The sequence below is a fragment of the Abramis brama genome (genome assembly GCF_963993115.1).
Source record: "Abramis brama genome assembly, chromosome: 10".
NCBI classification, from domain to species: Eukaryota; Metazoa; Chordata; class Actinopteri; order Cypriniformes; family Leuciscidae; genus Abramis; species Abramis brama.
The window spans coordinates 10,790,743-10,812,894 of record NC_139972.1 but is presented as its reverse complement, the minus strand read 5'-3'; the positions used below and the strand labels follow the sequence as shown (position 1 = coordinate 10,812,894).

Sequence of the window (22,152 nt, the reverse complement as noted above, 5' to 3'; positions counted from 1 at the left end):
AGATAGCCACACCAGGAATGCAACCAAATGTGAGCACTCACTCTCGATTGTCACGCCCACCGAACCGACAAAGCTGTGAAAACAGCTGTTTATGCTCTGAAGAGAAGACGCAGAGAGATTGCGACCCTCGCTGTCAGCGCCATCACACAAACACCACGAACCAGAGATTCTTCTTGGCAGAGACTCGAAGACACTCAGTAGATCTTTGCAGGAGACAGGAACGGCATACACCATCTGGCAAAAGACAAGGATGCGAGGCACCTGCTGCTCGTTATATGCTCGTGCACAGCATTCGATGCACAGCAGCTGGTGCAATTATCGCATGGCAATATGCATTGGCTCGTTTTATTTCACTTGAAGTAGATAGGCTCTCGCAAGCGATCCCCTTTCGTCAGAATCACTTCTGACTCAAAACATAGTGAGCTGACGAAGGGGAAACAGCCATTTCCATTGTCACAGATGTTGTTCAAATCCAAAGTGATTATGCTTTCAGTCTAATGAAATTGGCGAGATTAAAATGTTGTGATGGTCTGTGGTATTTGTGATTTGACCAGTCATCTGGTCCTCGTACTGATACTCACGACTTCAAAAGTTTATAAGACTTCACAGCTTCACAGAGTTCCTGCTGACCTCTCTCTCGCTCCTGGATCAGCTTCTGACACGACACCTTTATCTCCTTTAACTCTTTCTGAAGATGTTCACATGCAAAGTTAATATGTAAAAGAAAGATTGAGCTGCAAGCAGCAATAATCAGGGACTAATTCCACAAAAATGCAATTTTGTTTATGCACAATAAAATGTAATGCCATCTGTATACTTGTCCGATTAGGGGATGGGATAAACAAGTTAAACATAAAACTACAAATTACAGATGAACATGAACATAAACATTTACCTTTTGATTTGTCCATTCAGATTGAAAAATGTAATATTCCATTTTAAATATATGTTTTGACAATTTAGTTAAATAATTGAATAATGACAGACAAATTAAATGACAAAATCTCAAATAAATCTGAATGACACTAGTCTAAGTTATACATAAACCTGTGGATTCTTAAGACAATGTTTCCTAAAACAGCAACATTCCCACTTTGAATTAACCAAAATATCACTGTTATTTAACACAAATGCACCATTTCATTTAACTTTCTCTGTATTAATTAATATAGGGGGAGAACGGGAGACTGTTTTTTTTTTTTTTTCAGTTTCCTTCATAATTCACAGACTTCTTGAATTACACTAGTCATCTTTTGATACAAGAAACAAATATACGTGCACTAATTAATAATACAATTGGTATATTTTCACAAATAAGGACAAGACTATAATATTAAATTAAATGCAAGAAGTCCGTTACAATTGCCCCCTAGGTGGGTGATTGTAAATATTTGGGGGCAATTGTAACACTTAAAAATAAGTTAAATTAACCCACTATATCTCAAATAAAAGCCTACCTCAAAGTAATCACTTCACTGCTGTAGTATCTAATAATGTTACTTTTTTGTACATGGTTCAAATTCTTTTAGATATCTGGCATCATATGCATTCAGAAGCAAAAGTCTTTTACTATTTTTGCAGAAGACTAGGCAACTATTCTATTGGTAACTATATTTTAATTTAAATATATATTTTACTCAAATACATTAATCACCTGAGGAGTCAAGAACAGTCTTTAACCAAACTTTAATGAAATGGTACAAGATAGACATATTAACAGAATAACTCTGTGGAGTTCTGGAGATAATATTCATTTTTTAATAATTTCCATAAACAATGACATAATGATTTGCCATACTTAAATTACACTGTTAAACTCTAGTATGATTCACAGTTGTGGCACATGCAGATATCATTGCCATTAGGTCAGGCCAAGTGTGTCCAGGACCGGTGAGACACACAAGACAGCAAGACCTCCTTTGATTTTGAATAGAACACACACATTTATTTTAATACTCCCTTTCTAAATGTAGTTTTACATTTAAATTTAGTGAAATATGTTCATTTTCTAACAGAAAAGTATGTAAACACAGACAAACAACGTGCTTACATTGGGCCATATGGCTCGGGGGCAATTGTAACACAATGTCATCTATCCTTTAGACAGCAGAATAAAAATACTGTACATCCAAAAAGTAACTTTCACAAATCAAAATCAGTGTTTTGTTGAAAACTTCTGCTGAGGTGAAATGATTGAGCTCCTTTTCCACAGACAGAGAGAGAATCCTACTGAGCATGTGCAGATTAACTGTCATCGCTTGTTTCTGATTGCAGGAATTGAGTGTGTTACAATTGCCCACTATTGTCTCCATCAAACCAAACAAATATAAAGAACAATCTTTTGAAAAAATGTTTATAAAGAAAGAAGGTCTTATTAGCAGGTACATTTAATAAATGTAATATAACATGTTACATGTGACACGTAAAACATTTGATCAATGTCGCACTGCTAACGGTTTGTTCCACAGCGACTGCATCGTGGATTCAGACATGGATTATTATTGAGTTTTGCAGTAAAGAAACCTTGCTGAAGATGAACACTCTCAGATGCCAATATTACAATCAAAATCACTATAATCTGATTTTTGTAACATCTGATAATGAACTATATTTATTTACCATATCCGAATTGAGAGTGTCTTAAATGGGTGCTGAATATTCATTGATGGTGTTTAAGACATATTATGACTTTTGTTCATCCAAACTACAAATTACATTTTAATTGAAATACATACACATTTCAGGAGTTTAGCAACTGAATCTGAAACTCCTCTGCTCTATGATCCTGACAGATGAATCTGTACTAACCCCAAAAGCAGGGTATAAGGGTTCAGTGAAAGTGGTCTGGACTCTGTGAAGGAGAGTCATTGTGTCAGAGACGCTGTAGAAGGACAGAGTTCCTGCTCTGTGATCCAGATACACTCCTATTCTAGAGGAGGAGAAAGCAGGGATTGGGACTTGGGCTTTAGCATGTATGCAACTAAAATTCTGCAGACAATTCCCCAATCTCCAGGATATTTTGTTGAAGCCAAGTCTACAGTCATTACCGTTTCCTTTACGTCTAATTCTTTTGTAACAAACTGCTACAGCCCAAACGTCCCCACTGCACTCGACCTCCCAGTAACAGCGACCGCACAAACCCTCTTGACACAAGATGTAATGAAACTTATCAAATCGCTCTGGTTGATCAGGATATTGCTGATCTTTATCTGAACATGATATTTTCCTGCTGTCTTCAGACAGCTTGAGGTTTCTATGCGCAGTGTTTAGATCCAGGTGAAGTTCACAGAAATCTGAGGAGGAATGAACAAAAAACACAAATATTGAACTTTAAAGTAAACTTTGGTTCCAAATGGTCACAATGTAACAGATCATTTCCACTGATCAATTAATGATTTGCCTTGAAGAAACCACAGTTCAACTTACACTGCAAAAAATTATTTGGGGTCTTTGGTTCTGGAGGCTTTGTAACATTAACATTTGACACTGAAGAGACAAAAAAAACAATTAGGTTAAATTGTTGGTTTAAGACTATGAATGACAAAATAATATATTAAAAGATTCAGACCTTCTGGAGATATTCTGGCTGATTGTTGTTGACAGACGTCCTCCAAAATCTCCTTAAACGCTGAGATTGAAATGTCTTTAAAAGACAGATGAGTGTGTTGAGTGAAGCTGGGAACGTCTTCAAATGTGGGTAAAACACACACAGACTGACAGCTCTGAAATGAGACAAATACTAATTCAAACATAATTTGTGAAGCAGAACTGATCTTTTCCAAAACATATAACAAGTCAAGCACCTCAATAATGTTTAGATTCTCAAAATGTTGGCATCAGCACAAGTGACTGTTTCCACTAAATAAAAGAAATACTTAAAAGCAAGGCAAGTTTATTTATATAGCACATTTCATACACTATGGCAATTCAAAGTGCTTTACAGAAAGGAATTCAAATAATTACAAAATAAAAGCAAGGAAAGTTAAAACAGTTATAAAAGGAATTAAAAGAGATATATGATACAGTTATAAAATGAATTAAAAGAGTAAAAAGATGATACATAGATAAACTTCTCATCTGGCAAAACACTGGTTTATCATATTTTTCACAACTCCCAGTTTTACTGTGAGTTTTTCCCATGCTGATTACACTGTGTCTGTGGTGTTCTTTCGGCGCTTAAGAAATCTATTGGACTTCTCCGATGGATCCGATTTTTCCCTAAAATTGGACAGGAGGAGCTCTAGGACTGACTCACGGGGTAACCTCGGGTTCACTGCCCCATCAGTCCGCACCCCAAAGATTTGTTCGGAAGCTCTAGGAATGTAGTGGATCCAGTCCGCTCCCCACAGAACCTCGAGTTTAATTACACATCAAACTCACTACTCCACCACAGACCCAGGTCATCAGCATGGATTCATCTCTCTTACCCAATTCTCAGTGCCATTTGAGGTCAGGGTAACACTTTAGAATACCGTTTCTTACTTACTGCATAACTAATAAGGAATTACTGAAGAACTAATAGGTAATTCTTTATTAACACTCAAGTCACTACTGTTAACTACCAAGGAAGATGTGCTAACTAATCAGTAATATAATTTTATGATTGTGTTAAGTATCAGTTAGTTAATCAGTAACTAATGAATTCTGTCATACCTACTATTAATTAACTACTATGAATTATCTACTAATTAAGGTTCAAGAAAAATAACTATGAAGTAACTAATAATGAACAGTCATACAGTAGTCACTACCAGGTTTTTCTTAGCTGTGGAGTGGTGGATGAAGTACACAAATCAAGTACTTGAGTAAAAGTACAGATACCCCAATAAAATATTACTCCAGTAAAATTATAATTAGTCCTATTCATTTTCAAAATTACCTTAGTAAAAGTACAAAGGTAATTCATTTTTAAAGTGATCAATGTTTTTTTTTTTTTTTTTTAGACAGTAATAAAGGAAGATATCATGTAGCCTAAACAAGTCATTGTTGTGTATTTTACAAAGGTTAAGATGATTACATTAATAGGGTTTTTTTTTTTTTTTTTACAGTAAGTTTGATTTGAGTCAGAATTATGTGGCAATTCTTTATTAATTTTAATAGGTTCCCTATTTTTTCACTTTAGAATACTGTTTCAGGTTATAAGTAGCCTAATTCCTGGATAATTATTTGATAATTCTTCATTAATTACTAATGGGTTCCCTATATTTTCACTTTAGAATACTTTTCAGGTTCTAAGTAATTCCTGCAGAGTTATTTGATAATTATTTATTAATTACTAATAAGTTCCCTATATTTTCAGTTTCCCTCAGTTGTTGCCTCAAATACATGAATTTACTCAATGGCATTCTATGCTGAGGAATACAGACACACACAGTACTGTAAATAAAATATAAAAAATAATCTGAGGTTAGTTATGGCAAGGCACTTGAGTGGGGTTCTTTTTCTTACAGAACACACAAACCACACAGGCAAAAACCTCTTTAACATTTATATGTATTTGTTAAACTTGTATTTTCATAATACTACTTCTATTAATAACATCAGTAAATAAGGAAGGTCACATCTCATTGTAGTTTTGTATGACTGTTCATTAGTTACTTCTTAGTTATTTTCTTGAACCTTAATTAGTAGATAATTAATAGTAGTTCTTCATGAGGTATGACAGAATGAATTAGTTATTGATTAACTAACTGTTACTTAACACAATCATAAAATTATATTACATACTGATTAGTTAACACATTTTCCTTAGTAGTTAACAGTAGTGAAGAAGTAGTTAATGAAGAATTACCTATTAGTTCTTCAGTAATTCCTTATTAGTTATGCAGTAAGTAAGAAACAGTATTCTAAAGTTACCGAGTTCAGTTTAGAATAAAAAGTATATACAAAATAAAATACAGGTCATACAAAACTACAATGAGATGTGATCCACCCTGCTGGTGTAATCCATTACAGTAATCCACCCTGCTGGTGATGAAAGCATGAACAAGTTTCTCTAAGTCTTGTCTAGAAACAAAGCATCTAATTCTTGCAATATTTTTGAGATGATAGTATGCTGATTTAGTTATTGCTTTGACACGACTACCGAAACTAAGGTGAAGATTGAATGGTGAGCGTCCTACAGTACATCAATAACACATGTGATCATTAAAAGACTTTTATTACCTTCAGAAAATTGATCTGATCATCAGTAATCAGAAGTTTCTCAATCTCTGCTTGTGTTTTTCTGAGTTCTGTCAGCTCTTGATCCAGATGTTTGTGAAGTTCCTCTGCTCGATCTATCTCAGTCTTCTCCTGAGCTCTGATCTGCTCTTTAATCTCAGAGCGTTTCTTCTCAAGAGAGCAGATGAGCTCAGTGAAGACCTTCTCAATGTCCTCCATGCTCTCTAGCGCTGAACTCTGTCAGAGACACAAAGATCTGACCATGAAAAACATTGTTGTGACTCAAATTAGTGCAATAGTCAAAATAATGTAATTTCGTTTTCCTTTTGTCAAATGTCCAAGAAGTCAAATTAAGCTGTATCTGTTCCAAACAAGGTAGACAGTAAATTAGTGGCTGTCAAGCTTCAAAACAAACCAAAGTTTCAATAAGAACGCCATAAATTGTGTCACTACTTTTATAACACTTTTTAATCAGTATTTGTAGCTAAACAGCTATTGGTCACATCTACTTTAATTGAATTCAAAATATCAACTTTTGCATGTCAAACAAACTTTAAAACTGAAGAACACATAAAGAAACATACTTTAAGAAGCTTCACTGAGTTCCTGCTGACCTCTCTCTCGCTCCTGGATCAGCTTCTGACCTGACACCTTTATCTCCTTTAACTCTTCCTGAGGATGTTAACATACAAAAAATAAAATAAAAATTGGTTAAAATAGACATAATACCTTTCAAGTCTGGCAAAGGTGTGTAACAAGGTTAATCGAAATTACAGCCTATAAATGCAATATAATAATTATAATAAAATAGTTTATGCATGTTTTTTAATTATTGATATTACCTTTTTACTAGTCCATTCAGAATCCATAGACACCACACTGTGTCCTTTATGATTATCAGCACACAAACAACAAATACACTGACCATCATCCTGACAGTAAATCTCCAGAAGTTTCCCATGACTGAGACAGAAGTTCTCCTGAATGTTTCTGGAAGCTTCGACTAGTTTGTGCTTCATAAACGCAGGAGATTGATAGTGAAGCTGCAGGTGAGTTTGACAGAAGGAGGCCAAGCACTGCAGACAGGACTTTACAGCTCTGTTCTTCTCTGTGGTGCAAACATCACACTCCACAGCAGCCGTTTGTAGGGACGTCTTCTGCAGCGTCTCCATCATCTCAGCTATCAGAGTGTTCTTCTTCAGTAGAGGTCTCTGACTGAAGCTCTCTCTGCATTGGGGACAGCGGTACGGCGGCCCCTGCTCCTTCTGGCCCCAGCAGTCAGTAATACAGCTCATACAGTAACTGTGTCCACAGGGAATCGTCACCGGCTCCTTCAGAGGATCCAAACAGACTGGACAGCTGAACTGATCCACATACGGACTCGCTGCAGATTCAGACATTTCTTTGCCGTGTTCAAAGATGAACAGATTCTCAGCTTCTGTAATAAGGGCTGTCTAGCCAAGAAAATCAGTTATTTGTCTTTTTGTTTTTTACTTAAGTGAAAGTATGGATACTGACAAGATTTTACAAAGTCCGAGTATAACCAAAAAAATAGTTTGAGAGAAGCCTAATCCCAATGTTTATTTTTTTTTTTAACTGAGGGAAAATAAAATCTGTTCTCTGCTGATCAGCTGCAGGCTGTAAATGCTTTTGTATATGCTGTCGATATAGTTTAATTTGTATTTATCCAGAATAGTCTTATTAGTCATGATCACCACAGAAATAGGTTTGTATTTTTAAAAAATCTTCGAAATCGTAAAGAGTAAAAAGTATAGTTTTGAGGTATGTAATCGAGTATTTCAATTCAATAGTAAATCACTTATGTTTTCATTAGACAACAAAATACAAAAATAATTGTTAACCAATGAAGTACAAAGCAAAATTTTGTTTCATCAGGCCTGTTACAAGTTACAGGATTAGAAACTCTGTATACACACACAAACACACAAATACATATTTGAACGCGATTTCTTTTTAAAATCAGACAACATGATAAAGTCATAATTATTGGATCTTATGAAGTCCTTACCTCGACAGAAATACAACTCAAATATGATTTGCGTTAAAGCTTATAAAGCTTTTGACACAAATAACAGCGGTGTTGATCTATTACAGAGGTTGAATCACTTCTTGTGTAGAGGAGAAATAGCCTAAGTTTCTTTTCTCTTGAATTCAAATACTTCCTAGCTCTCAGCGCGTAAACAAAACAATGGGCGTGTGTTCTGTGTGAGATAATGAGAGAAAGAGGAATAAAATGTTTCTTCCCCTGATCGACTGGTGAACATAATTTAACTGTAATTATTAAACTTAGATATTTATTTAAAAAAAAAGAAAAAAAAAAAGTGTTCTGGACTTTAAAAAAAAAAAAAAAGCCCACAATTGAAGATCATAAAGTAGTTTATCTCGTACTGGGATAATGACCCTGTAAACTCTTGGGTTAAATTTATCACAGCTGACATTTGATTTCTGCTGAATATATAAATTATGACTGATATGTTTGATGATCTAATGTAAAATACTAAATTAAGTATTTCATGTAAATCTATGTATATTTTGTATTTTTAGAAAAATAATTGAACAAAGACAGATTAAATGACAAAATCTCAGTCAAAGAAATACATCTGAATTACACTACAGTTCTCTAAATTATACATAAGCCTGTATTTTAGCCGAAGGAATGTCATAATAGTAATAAACTACGAATTTAGATTAAAATGGCTGCACTTAATTGGCTTACAAGTTATGATAAATAATACAGATGTCTGAATGTGCATCTAATTCATAGAATTATTAAATAACGATTCCATACATTATTGAACCGTCATTTATAAACTTACTAATTTTTTAGTACTAGACTCAGACACACAATTGAAGATCATGAAATAGTTTATCTCGTCCACTACTGGGATAATGACTCTCTGGAGAGAAAAGCGCTTGGTGATAAAAACTGATCACAGCTGACGTCTGATTTCTGCTGAATATGTCAAATATGTCTGATATCATTTTTGATGATTTAATGAAAAAGAATAAATTAAATATTTCATGTAGTAAATATATGTGTTTTGACAATTTAGTTAAATATTTGAATAATGACAGACAAATTAAATGACAATATCTCAAATAAATCTGAATGACACTAGTCTAAGTCATACATAAACCTGTGTGTTTAGCTGAAGGAATGTCATAATAGTAATAGAAGCAGATTCTTAAGACAATGTTTCTTAAAACAGCAACATTTCCACTTTGAATTAACCAAAAGATCACTGTTATTAACACAAATGCAACATTTCATTGCATTTTCTCTGTATTTTATCATAATTACAGATTAAATTATTAATTAATATTAGTGGAGATTGTAAAATTGTTCACATTTTCCTTCATAACTCAGGGCCCGGTTCCCGATAACGCTCACTCTTAGCGCTAAGAAGACTCGAAAGATATCTTACCAAAGTTGTTTATGTTGTGTGTTCCCCGAACCATACCTTAGGAAGCTGCTTAAGATATACCTTCTTACATGCGACGTTACCGGGTGCTGTCCGTGACGATGGTGCTGAATTGGTTGATATCGATGGCTCGAGAATCAATTATTCTCTCGTGCAGGGGCTGTTTATGTGAGAAAGCGGTGTTCTTTATAAAAGAAGCACTTCAGAAATAGTTGAAATTGCATTTATTAGGACTCATGGGATATTATAAAAAATAATCCAAACTATAATAGCCTATAGCCTACATATTTTTAAATTGTATCATATATTGCTGCCATAATAACCATTTCAAATTTGTACGTGCTTTCTTCTCTTTCCCATTTTTGTTCGCTGAGGTGGAGCTATGATGAAATATTGTTCTTGGAAATACTTTACAGCATTTCAGTAATAAAAGTGTAGGCCTACATCTCGGTGCTCGGCAGTGATCAAAAAGGGTTTAAACAGTGGATTTTGAATCTCTTCTTGTAAACTCAGAGAGTTTGGATTCAGACGGCAATTAAATTACCACACGACCTGTTTGTCAAAAAACAGTAGGTACTAATTTGGCCAGGGATTTTTACGCGGGTTGGGTGAGAAAAAACACTGATATTATGGATTCGGACGGCACTAAAATCACCGACTCACCCCTATAAATGTTTAAAATACCATACAAGCCCATGAGAAACAATATTAGCGTCCGAATAGGACTTAACTGACAGTAGCCTATGCTTTCACTGGCCTTTAAAAGCGCTTTTTAATTAAATTAATAATATTGTATAATAATATAATTAAAAATCTAACAACAATCAGTGTAATGACAATTTTATTCTTTGCATGAAAACACTTGAATTAGCCTAACTGAATACTGTCTGGGTGTATTAAAACTTCAGAATTATATTCGTATAGACCTGCAACAGTGATAAGGTAAAGCTAAGAGTGGTCCAGACCAACCTTACGAAAGTGTGACTTACATAAGATATACTTAGCGTACGAACGTGTCGGGAATCGTGCCATAACTGTCAGGTATGTGGAGATAGATAGGACCCGAAGGCGTGAAGCAGATTCAGTTCTCTTTTAATAGAAACAAGGCAGGCCGAATAGGCAGACAGAAAATAAGTCTCTTCTTAATATGTCCAACAGAAGATCGAGAGACAATATAACAGCAGGTCTCTACTCAAACACAAACAGAAAGCAGCGCTGATCTGTAATGTCTGGTCAGGTGGTGAAAGCAGGGATGCTGGTGAGACCACGAACCTGCATCAACTCTAAACAGCAGGGTAAACTGGCTGAGCACAAAGAGAGAACAAAATAACAGGAGGGAGATACCACGTGTAACACTCGACAGGACAGGACAGGACAGGACAGGACAGGACCTCTGTAGATAGAGATAGCGATCAGTAACATGCGTTACAGTCAGCAATAATCTGACAGAGAAGAAGAGAAAAAGGGGACTAGAAATAGAAAGACTAATGATAGAAGATGGGAACAGGTGAGGAGAGGAAGGAGAGGGAGATGGGGTGACGAGATACAGCTGGAGTGAATGAGCACGTGTAGTAATGAATGAGCGCGTGTAGTAATGGGTGTGTGCGTAAACAGGTGTGGGCGGAGGGGTGTGTGTGTGTGTGTGTGTGTGTGTGTGTGTGTTTGTGTGTGCGTAAGAGGGAAAGGGAAAAAACCAGAAGGAGAAATAAAGAAAGAGAGAGCCAGGATCATGACAATAACGTTAAGAGAGAGGTTAAGGAATAGGTTAAGAACTACTTAGCGATAAGAACGTTTTGGGGAACCGGCCCAGATTACTTGAATTACACTAGTCATCTTTTGATACAAGAAACAAATATAGGTGCACTAATTAATAATACAATTGATATATTTTCACTAATAAGGACAAGACTATATTAAATTAGGCTAAATGCAAAAAGTTAGAGTGTTACAATTGACCCTTTTGTGAGGTTGTTTGTAATAGTGTTTGGGGGCAATTGTAACACTGAAAAATAAGTCATTTTAACCCACTGTATCTCAAATAAAAGCCTACCTCAAAATTATTACTTCACTGCTGTAGTATCTAATAATGTTACTTAAGATTTATTTGTGTATGGTTCAAATTCTTTAATTTGTCAGGCATCATATGCATTCAAAAAGTAAAAGTCTTTTTTATTTGTGTAGAAGACTAAGCAGCTATTCTAGTGGCAACTATATTTTAATTATTTAAATATATATTTTACTCAAATATATTAATCAGCTAATGAGTCAAGAACAGTCTTTAACCAAACTTTAATGAAATGGTACAAGATAGACATATTAACAGAATAACTCAATGAGATAATGTGGAGATAATATTCACTTTTTAATAATTTCCATAAACAATGACATAATGATTTGCCATACTTAAATTACACTGTTAAACTCTAGTTTGATTCACAGATGTGGCACATGTAGTTGCCATTAGTTCAGGCCAAGTGTGTCCAGGACCGGTGAGACACACAAGACAGACAGACCTCCTTTGATTTTGAATAGAACAAACACATTTATTTTAATACACCCCTTTTAAATGTAGTTTTACATTTAAATGTAGTGAAATATGTTCATTTTCGAACAGAAAAGTATGTAAACACAGACAAACAACGTGCTTACATTGGGCCATGTGGCTCAGGGGCAATTGTAACACAATGTCATATATCCCTTAGACAGCAAAATAAAAATACTGTACGTCCAAAAAGTAACTTTCATAAATAAAAATATTTTTTAGTTAAAAGTATTTTGTTGAAAACTTTTTGTTTTGAAAATTTTGCTGAAATGATCGCGCTCCTTTTCCACAGACAGAGAGAGAATCCTACTGAGCATGTGCAGATTAACTGTCATCGTTTGTGTCTGATTGGAGGAATTGAGTGTCTTGCAATTGCCCACTATTGTCTCCATCAAACCAAAGAACAACAAATATAAGGATGAATTTCTGAAGAAACATTGTATGTATTGATAGAAGAGGATATTTTAAAAAGATGCGTCTTTAAAAGTTTACCATCAGATACTGTAGTTATGAAACAGGCTAAACAATTATTAAAATTAAAAAAATGATAAAGAAAGAAAGTCTTATTAACAGAACAAAAAAAGCGGCTGCATTTAATAAATGTAATATAAAATGTTACATGTGACACATAAAACATTTGATGAATGTCGACTGTAAACAGTTTGTTCCACAGCCGACTGCATCGTGGATTCAGACATATGAGCTGTAGTAAAGAAACCTTGCTGAAGATGAACACTTTCAGATGCCAAAATCACTATAATCTGATAATGAACTGTATATTTATTTACTAAATCCAGCTTGAGTGTCTTAAATGGGTGTTGAATATTCATTGATGGTGTTTAAGAAATGTTATGCCTTTTGTTCCTCCAAACTACAAATTAAATTTTTATTAAAATACATACACATTTCAGGAGTTTAGCAACTGAATCTGAAACTCAATCAATTATATTTATTTCTTGTCTGTCTGAACTCTCTTCTGCTCTGTGATCCTGACAGATGAATCTTCTCCAACCCCAAAAGCAGGGTATAAGGGTTTAGTGAAAGTGGTCTGGACTCTGTGAAGGAGAGTCATTGTGTCAGAGACGCTGTAGAAGGACAGAGTTCCTGCTCTGTGATCCAGATACACTCCTATTCTAGAGGCAGCAGGGATTGGGACTTGGGCTTTAGCATGTATAAAACAAAAATTCTGCAGACAATAGCCCAATCTCCAGGATATTTTGTTGAAGCCAAGTCTACAGTCATTAAGGTTTCCTTTACGTCTAATTTGTTTGCAACAAACTGCTACAGCCCAATTGTTCCCACTGCACTCGACCTCCCAGTAACAGCGACCGGACAAACCCTCTCGACACAAGATAAAGGGAAACCAATCAAATCGCTCTGGGTGATCAGGATACTGATGGTCTTTATATGTAAATGATATTTTCCTGCTGTCTACAGACAGTTTGAGTTTATTGTTTGCAGTGTTTAGATCCAGGTGAAGTTCACAGAAATCTGAAGAGGAATGAACAAAAAACAAATATTGAACAAAGTAAACTTTGGTTCCAAAATGGTCACTTTGTAACAGATCATTTCCACTGATCAATTAATGATTTGCCTTGAAGAAACATCTCGGTTACGTATGTAACCCTCATTCCCTGAGGAGGGAACAGAGACCTCACGTCAGTGAATGACGAAATGGGGGTTTCGCTTAGAAGCTTATCACCTTCGAGTTCTACAAAGCGAGCCATTGGCAATGGAATGCCATGGGTCTGCAGAATTTGCATAGCGTAACTCCGCCCGACCGTGTGGGTATAAAAGGAGGATGCTGGCAATCTCGCATCATGTTGTCCACTGAGGAGCCAAGACTGAACTCCAGGCTGCTCCAGTGGTTGTGGCAGAGGGACGTAACGTCTCTATTTCATCCTTAGGGAACGAGGGTTACATACGTAACCGAGACGTTCCCTTTCGTTCAGTCACTATGAGTTACATTAGTGAATGACGAAATGGGGGTCCCAATTCAATCACGCCACAGCGACTGTCTTCCAGTGCCCTACGCAAGACTAAGCTCCCTGTCGTGAGACTAGCACGGACAAAGGGCTAGGCTTAATGCAGGAATACCAAGGTACACTGGGTGGCATATCCCAGGTGGAATATGTAACACAGCGCCTACCCGTAGGGAGGACTTAGAATACACATATGACCCGATTGTGGGAAGCATATGGAAAACTCAGAGGTATACAGCCCTTAGGGTGGAATGTTTCAACCTTGAGATGGCAAGAGGGGTCTTGCCGAGGGAAAACAGGTGCTCAGAGGAGGCTTACCGTAGAAATACACATGTGAGGGTTGCCCAACGGGGGAACCATGCACATGGAGCACCTAGCCAATCACAAGGGCTGACCAACTGGGCATGGTGACGGCATCAACAGTGCCGGAGGAACTCAGGGTCTAAGGAGAACTCATCTGAGTGAAATGGCGTCCACTATTCAGTGAGACAACCTTTGCTTGGAGAGAGCCTTTCCCTTCAGCTTCCCACTATAACAGACAAAGAGCTGGTCTGAGGTCCTGAAAAACTATTGCGTTCAGTCTACGTAAGCACGGAGGGCGCGTACTGGACAGAGCAGTGCTAAGGCTGGGTCTGCCTCCTCCAAGGGCAGCGCTTGCAGGTTCACCACCTGATCCCTGAAAGGAGTGGTGGGAACCGTGGGCATGTATCCAGGGCGGGGTCTCAAGATAACGTGAGAGTTAGCTGGCCCAAATTCCAGGCACGCTTTGTCAACCGAAAATGCCTGCAGGTCCCTTACCCTCTTGATGGAGGCCAAAGCAACCAGGAGCGCTGTCTTCATAGACATGAACTTAAGCTCGACTGATTGCAATGGCTCAGTGGCTCAAAGGGAGCTCTCTGCAGGGCTGATAAGACCACTGCGGGGTCCCAAGAGGGTATGAGAGGAGAGCGAGGAGAGATTTAGTCTCCTCGCCCCCCTCAGGAACCTGACGACCAAATCATGCTGTCCCACCGTTTTCGACTCAACAAGGTCGTGGTGCGCAGAGATGGCAGCCATGTAAACCTTCAGGGTGGAAGGATACAGCCTTCTTCAGGTCAATCGCTGCAAACCAGTCCAGGATGAACACATTCGAAAATGTGTTTGGCTGTCAACATCTTGAATGGAAACCTGTGAAGGGTTCGGTTCAAGACGCGCAGGTCCAGGATTGGTCGTAACCCACCAGTTTTCTTGGGTACAATGAAGTAGAAGCCGGACTTCATTTCGGCTGGAGGGACGGTCTCGATCGCACCCTTCGCCAGTAGGGTGGCGACCTCCACATGCATGACAGGGGCGTTGCCACCCACCATGGTATAGCGGACTCCCCAAAAGCGTGGAGGAGACCGCGCAAACTGAATCACGTAGCAAAGCCTGATGGTTCTCGCGAGCCAGCGGGAAAGATTGGGAAGCTCTAGCCAGGCTCCCAAAAACTGAACCAGCGGGGTTATGCGAACCACAGACGTACCCACGATAGGGCAGCGAGGCGAAATGACCGGCTCAAATGGGGGAGGTGGAGCATCCCGGTGTGGGGGCACGGTCATATGCTGCATCCTGACAGAGGAGGCCAGGGAAGGACGAGCATTCCACGGGGGCCTGCTCTGACAGGGGTCTGGCGACAGAGGGGGACGCGAGTGGTGAGGCGGAGCCTATTACCATCTCCTGGGAAGAACTGCAGCCCATCTCTGAGCTGCCCGTATCAGGAGCGCCGTTTCACCTGCCGTTTGGCAGGCTGCAGGGCTGGTACGGGCGGGGGTGCCTTCCTGCGGCCACCTCCAAGCTGCAGCCCGGGTGAAGGCTGCTGCTGGGGCCGGGTGGGAGCTGCAGGAGGGCACCCTCGGCGGCGAGCAGACTGAGGATTCTGAGCCGGCGGTTGGGTGGAGGCAGCAGCTGGCCACCGGAGCAGAACATGTTTTATGGCCTCAGTCTGCTTCTGGGTGGCCGAGAACTGTTGGGCGAAGTCCTCGACCGCGCTGCCGAAGAGGCCAGCCTGGGATATGGAAGAGTTGAGGACCCGGGTCCGCTCAGCCTCTCGCATATCGGCCAGGTTTAGCCAGAGGTGTCTCTCCTGGACCACAGCAGTGGACATCATCTGACCCAGAGTGCGTGCGGTCACCTTCGTCGCCCGGAGAGCGAGGTCGGTGGCGGCACGCAGCTCTTCCATGATCAGCTCTACCCTTGTGCATGTCCCTGAGCATCTGGGCCTGGTAGACCTGTAAGATGGCCATGGCATGCAGCGAGGCGGCGGCCTGCCCTGCAGCTCTATAGGATTTCGCCACCAGTGTAGACGAAAATCGACATACTTTGGAGGGGTGCTTTGGATCACCACGCTCAGCAGTGTGATGAAGCGCCCAGGGAGAAGCATACACATTGTTGGCAGATCACTAAACAGATCAGCAGCAGGCAATGTGATCTCGCTGGAACGCGCTGTTACACCAACACATTGGAGAGACGCTCGTCTCGTAGTCTCGAAGAACTCAGAAACAGGCTTGCAGAGGAGTGAAGAGAAGCTCTTGGCTCCGAAGCAGAAACATGATGCAAGATTCCTTCTTTTGTCAGATGTCAGGTTCCTCCTTTTATACCCATGCAGTCGGGCGGAGTTACGCTATGCAAATTCCGCAGACCCATGGCATTCCATTGCCATTGGCTCATTTTGTAGAACTCGAAGGTGATAAGCTTCTAAGTGAAACCCCCATTTCGTCATTCACTGACGTAACTCGTAGTGACTGAACGAAAGGGAACCACAGTTCAACTTACACTGCAAAAAAATGTTTTGGGTCTTTGGTTCTGGAGGCTTTGCAACATGGACATTTGACACTGAAGAGACACAACACAAGCGTACGGTTAAATTGTTGGTTTAAGAGTATGAATGACAAAATAACATATTAAAAGATTCAGACCTTGTCGAGGTATTTTGGCTGATTGTTGTTGACAGACGTCGTCCAAAACGTCCTTAATCGCTGAGATTGAAATGTCTTTAAAAGACAGATGAGTGTGTTGAGTGAAGCTGGGAACGTCTTTAAATGTGGGTAAAACACACACAGACTGACAGCTCTGAAATAAGACAAACAGTTCAAACATGATTTGTAAAGCAGAACTGATCAGTACAAATGACCGTTTCCACTAAATAAAATAAATAAAGCACAGAACAATGAATAGTGAGCTTCCTACATTATATCAATTACACACATGATCATTAATTACCTTCAGACACTGGACCTGATCATCAGAAATCAGAAGTTTCTCAATCTCTGCTTGTGTTTTTCTGAGTTCTGTCAGCTCTTGATCCAGATGTTTGTGAAGTTCCTCTGCTTGATCTATCTCAGTCTTCTCCTGAGCTCTGATCTGCTCTTTAATCTCAGAGCGTTTCTTCTCAAGAGAGCAGATGAGCTCAGTGAAGACCTTCTCAATGTCCTCCATGGTCTCTAGTGCTGAACTCTGTCAGAAACACAAAGATCTGACCATGCGGATCATTGTTGTGATAATGCAATTTAATTTATTTTGTCAAATTCTCTAAATGTAGAAGAAGTCAAATTAAGCTGTATCTGTTCCAAACAAGGTAGACAGTAAATTAGTAGCTGTCAAGCTTTAAAACAAACCAAAGTTTCAATAAGAACACCATGAATTGTATGTGACTACTTTTATAGCTTAACAGCTATTGGTCACATCCAAGGCCGCATTAATGCACGGGCTTACCTGGGCTGAAGCCCAGGGGCCTCCCAAATTCAGGGGCCTCCCATGTTCAGGTTCATGATGAGCTGAAAAGGTCATATTGTTTTAACTTGTCAGATTTTGTCGCTAGTCGCTTGTGGGCGTTGGTAGTGCTGTCGCTCTAATGTTATTGTTATGGTGCGTTCACACCAAACGCGAATAGAGCGTCTGGCACGAGTGATTTCAATGTTAAGTCAATGCAAAGACGCGTTTATGCGCGTCTAGAGGTCCCGCGGCGCGAATGAGGCGTTAGACTGCTCGTCTGGCCACATCTATACAAAACACCATTACAAGTGATATTATACAACTATATCATTTTAATTTGACTAGGAATTAGGCTCAAAAGAAACAGTATGCTGTTGGGAGTGTTTTTATATTACCACACAGCAGTGTTCAGTGGATTAAATAATTTACTAGATTAACGATCGATCAATCTACAAATTAAACTCACTCATACTGTCATAAATTACTAAAACGTCATCCGAATTTGACAAATAATCAATTTTCTTGTCCCTAATAGTCAACATAATGCAGGGGAAACTGTAAAATGAACTGCAGCAGTGCTAAACTTGCATCATAAAACTACAACAACACTCGAACTATAAATGTATGAATTAAACTCACTGAGACTGTCGAAAGTTTCTTTTCCATGCATCATTTTATTATATCCATGTTTGTGGTTAGTTACAGTCAAATCATATAAAACAGTGAAATCGCCCTTGAACTCTTCTGTCTTGCCTGCACTGCACTCGAGACGGTGACGGGAGCTGAGCTCCATTGAAAGGCTTCTTTCCTATTGGTTGTCGCTCGCGAAAATCGCTTCTCATTTGCATAAAGTTGAAATTTAGTTGCAGTGTGTGGTTGTTAAATAAAGTTTCTTGTGTTTATGTGCTCAGTGATATGTTAATAACAATATTAAAATTAAAAACAATATAAAAAAACTCACTGTTGTAGGTCTCGAAAGAAACTAATGCATTTTGTGATGTAGATTACCTAGATAGGCTATTACACTTTTTTTAAATGAGACTCTATAAATCGAGGGGATGGGGGGCCTACAAAACCTCTCAGCCCCGGGGCCTAACATTAGGTTAAGGCGGCTCTGGTCACATCTACCTTTATTAAATTCAAAATATCAATTTTTATGTGTCAAACTAACTTTAAAACTAAAGAACACATAAAGAAACATACTTTAAGAAGCTTCACAGCTTCACTGAGTTCCTGCTGACCTCTCTCTCGCTCCTGGATCAGCTTCTGACACGACACCTTTATCTCCTTTAACTTTTTCTGAGGATGATAACATACCAAAAACATATATATATATATATATATATATATATATATATATATATATATATATATATAAAATAATAATAAAAAAACTAGACATAACACCTTTGTCTGGTAAAGGTGTATAACAAGGTTAATTGAAATTACAGCCTATAAATATATGCAATATAATAATTATAATAAAATAGATTATGCATGTTTTTTTATTTTTATTGCTGATATTACCTTTTTACTAGTCCATTCAGAATCCACAGACACCACACTGTGTCCTTTATGATTATCAGTACACAAACAACAAATGCATTGACGATCATCCTGACAGTAAATCTCCAGAAGTTTCCAGTGACTGAGGCAGATGTTCCCATGACTAGAAGCTTCGACTAGTTTGTGCTTCATAAACGCAGGAGATTGATAGTGAAGCTGCAGGTGAGTTTGACAGAAGGAGGCCAAGCACTGCAGACAGGACTTTACAGCTCTGTTCTTCTTTGTAGTGCAAACATCACACTCCACAGCAGCCGTTTGTAGGGACGTCTTCTGCAGCGTCTCCATCATCTCAGCTATCAGAGTGTTCTTCTTCAGTAGAGGTCTCTGACTGAAGCTCTCTCTGCATTGGGGACAGCGGTACGGCGGCCCCTGCTCCTTCTGGCCCCAGCAGTCAGTAATACAGCTCATACAGTAACTGTGTCCACAGGGAATCGTCACCGGCTCCTTCAGAGGATCCAAACAGACTGGACAGCTGAACTGATCCACATACGGACTCGCTGCAGATTCAGACATTTCTGAAGGAGTAACCTACATAAATACACATGCAAATCATTTATGAAAGAGCATGTATAAAACTAAACAAAATACTTAGTTTTGTATATTAATATAAAAGAATCGTAAACTCTTCACCCGTAACCAGAAGAATAAACATAAATCATCCAAATAAACATGGAGCTATTATCAAACTCATGCAGTAATAATTGAATGTTATTTTTTTAATGCAAGCAAGAAGACATAAAACAATTAGTTAACGACTCTATGACATTCTTACCTGATTTGACAGAATAACAAATATTCAAATATTCCCTCCTTTACAGCTTTAACCAAACTGGAAGAGTGTGAATCCTCAAGTAGAGGCTCGTGTAGCAGGGAAATAGGTTTCGTTTCTCTCGAACCCACAAGCTTCCTGATATTCAGTAGCAGGGAAATAGGTTTCATTTCTCTCGAATCCACAAACTTGTTTATGTAAAGCCATGACTTTGCAGTTTTAATGCTCTACTTTTTGAACTTTGCTTAACATCATACCGTATCTCTCGACACCAATAATCAGACCAGTTGATAACTTACAGCAATCTGTGTGTAAAATGATTCAATATTTCATGTTTGTTATACAATGTCATTGACCATAAACCTTTCAGAAATCATTTGTTTTAACAAGTGATGCTTCTTTGTTATAAAAACAGCAGGTTTTTATTCAGATGCTGTGGAGAAAAATAATAATCACACAATCTCACATAGATCATGAATTCTGGAGACAAAATATTTCCTAAAACTGTCACATTTTCATCAAAAGATCACTAGAATGTTATTAACACAAAATACACTATTTCATTTTATTTTCTCTTCATCTGATCAAAATTACATCATTAATTACACACCAAACTGAAGAAGGCAGAAATCTAAAGATAAATCTGAAACAAACATTTCTACAATGTACTGGCAGAAGGTCTTTGTTAAAAACTGTGCCTCTTTGAAAAGGTTTCAAACAGTATTTACTGACATCCACTCTGAGAGTGTTGTAAGGTGTGTTATATTCATATTATACACTGCCCCACCAAAAATAAGTCACTATTTAGATTTAAATTGGCAAATGCTTAAGAGTCTAAGATTGGATCATTCATTATTGCAGTGATTTTTTATGTTTCTAGCATGTTTTATGTTTGGCAACAGTCCTTCTAATTCTCATTGAAAGAGTGAGTAGCTTTTCATTTCTTAAACAACCATGAAGACACATCAGGATGATTGAAAGTCTTTGGGTTGTGCTGGAGGAGACTTTACAGAGTGCTTGACTCTTGCATTATCAAAACAAGATCTTGACCAAAAATGTATGCATCTCTTGATGGAAATCTTGTCGAAAGATCTTGTATTGTCAATGCAAGAGTCAAGCACTCTGTTAAGTCTATATGCACGTAAACAAAATGGGCGTGTTCTGTGTGATAATGAGAGAAAAATAAATAAAATCTTCCCCTGATCGACTGGTGAGCATTATTTAACTGTTATTATTAAACTTTGACATTTATTAAAAAAATGTGTTCTAGACTTAAATAAATAAATAAATAAATAAATAAAAGCCCACAATTGAAGATCATGAAGTAGTTTATCTCGTACTGGGATAATGACCCTCTAAACTCTTGGGTTAAACTCATCACAGCTTACATTTGATTTCTGCTAAATATATAAATTATGACTGATATGTTTGATGATCTAATGTTAAATACTAAATTAAGTATTTAATGTAAATCTATGTATATTTTGTATTTTTAGATAAATAATTGAACAAAGACAGATTAAATGACAAAATCTCAGTCAAAGAAATACATCTGAATTACACTACAGTTCTCTAAATTATACATAAGCCTGTATTTAAGCCGAAGGAATGTCATAATAGTAATAAACTACGAATTTAGATTAAAATGGCTGCACTTAATTGGCTTACAAGTTATGATAAATAATACAGATGTCTGAATGTGCATCTAATTCATAGAATTATTAAATAACGATTCCATACATTATTGAACCGTCATTTATAAACTTACTAATTTTTTAGTACTAGACTCAGACACACAATTGAAGATCATGAAGTAGTTTATCTCGTCCACTTCTGGGATAATGACTCTCTGGAGTGAAAAGCTCTTGGTGATAAAAACTAATCACAGCTGACATCTGATTTCTGCTGAATATGTCAAATATGTCTGATATCATTTTTGATGATTTAATGACAAATAAT

General features: G+C 37.9%; 1 protein-coding gene and 1 pseudogene across 3 annotated transcripts; both read right to left on the bottom strand.

The window, feature by feature from the left end:
• Window positions 1-1,738: 1,738 nt before the first annotated feature.
• On the bottom strand, window positions 1,739-8,321 carry LOC311090629 (E3 ubiquitin/ISG15 ligase TRIM25-like; annotated as a pseudogene). The gene is made up of 7 exons (XR_014609628.1): window positions 8,192-8,321; window positions 7,005-7,616; window positions 6,747-6,834; window positions 6,166-6,399; window positions 3,569-3,722; window positions 3,427-3,486; window positions 1,739-3,293 (listed from the first exon to the last, which is right to left on the bottom strand). The product of XR_014609628.1 is annotated as an E3 ubiquitin/ISG15 ligase TRIM25-like (transcript).
• A 3,556-nt stretch (window positions 8,322-11,877) lies between these two features.
• Window positions 11,878-21,324, bottom strand: LOC311090602 (E3 ubiquitin/ISG15 ligase TRIM25-like). 2 transcript variants are annotated; one of them, XM_084125986.1, is made up of 7 exons: window positions 20,197-21,324; window positions 19,386-19,952; window positions 19,062-19,157; window positions 17,367-17,600; window positions 17,063-17,216; window positions 16,920-16,979; window positions 11,878-13,638 (listed from the first exon to the last, which is right to left on the bottom strand). In XM_084125986.1, the coding sequence occupies exons 2-7, from the start codon at window positions 19,935-19,937 to the stop codon at window positions 13,097-13,099; spliced, it is 1,638 nt and encodes a 545-aa protein (XP_083982112.1). In that variant the 5' UTR covers window positions 19,938-19,952; window positions 20,197-21,324; the 3' UTR covers window positions 11,878-13,096. The 2 variants fall into 2 exon arrangements, with proteins under 2 accessions (XP_083982112.1, XP_083982113.1); XM_084125987.1 differs by lacking the exon at window positions 16,920-16,979.
• Window positions 21,325-22,152: the final 828 nt, after the last annotated feature.

Bases quoted from the DNA above. Each gene is read 5' to 3' on its own strand.
- LOC311090602 (XM_084125986.1), bottom strand. From the start codon at position 19,937: ATGTCTGAATCTGCAGCGAGTCCGTATGTGGATCAGTTCAGCTGTCCA. The intron at 19,158-19,385 runs GTAATATCAGCA...TATCATCCTCAG, and splicing joins CTGAATGGACTAGTAAAAAG to AAAAAGTTAAAGGAGATAAA. The intron at 16,980-17,062 runs GTCTGAATCTTT...GTGTCTCTTCAG, and splicing joins AGCCAAAATACCTCGACAAG to TGTCAAATGTCCATGTTGCA.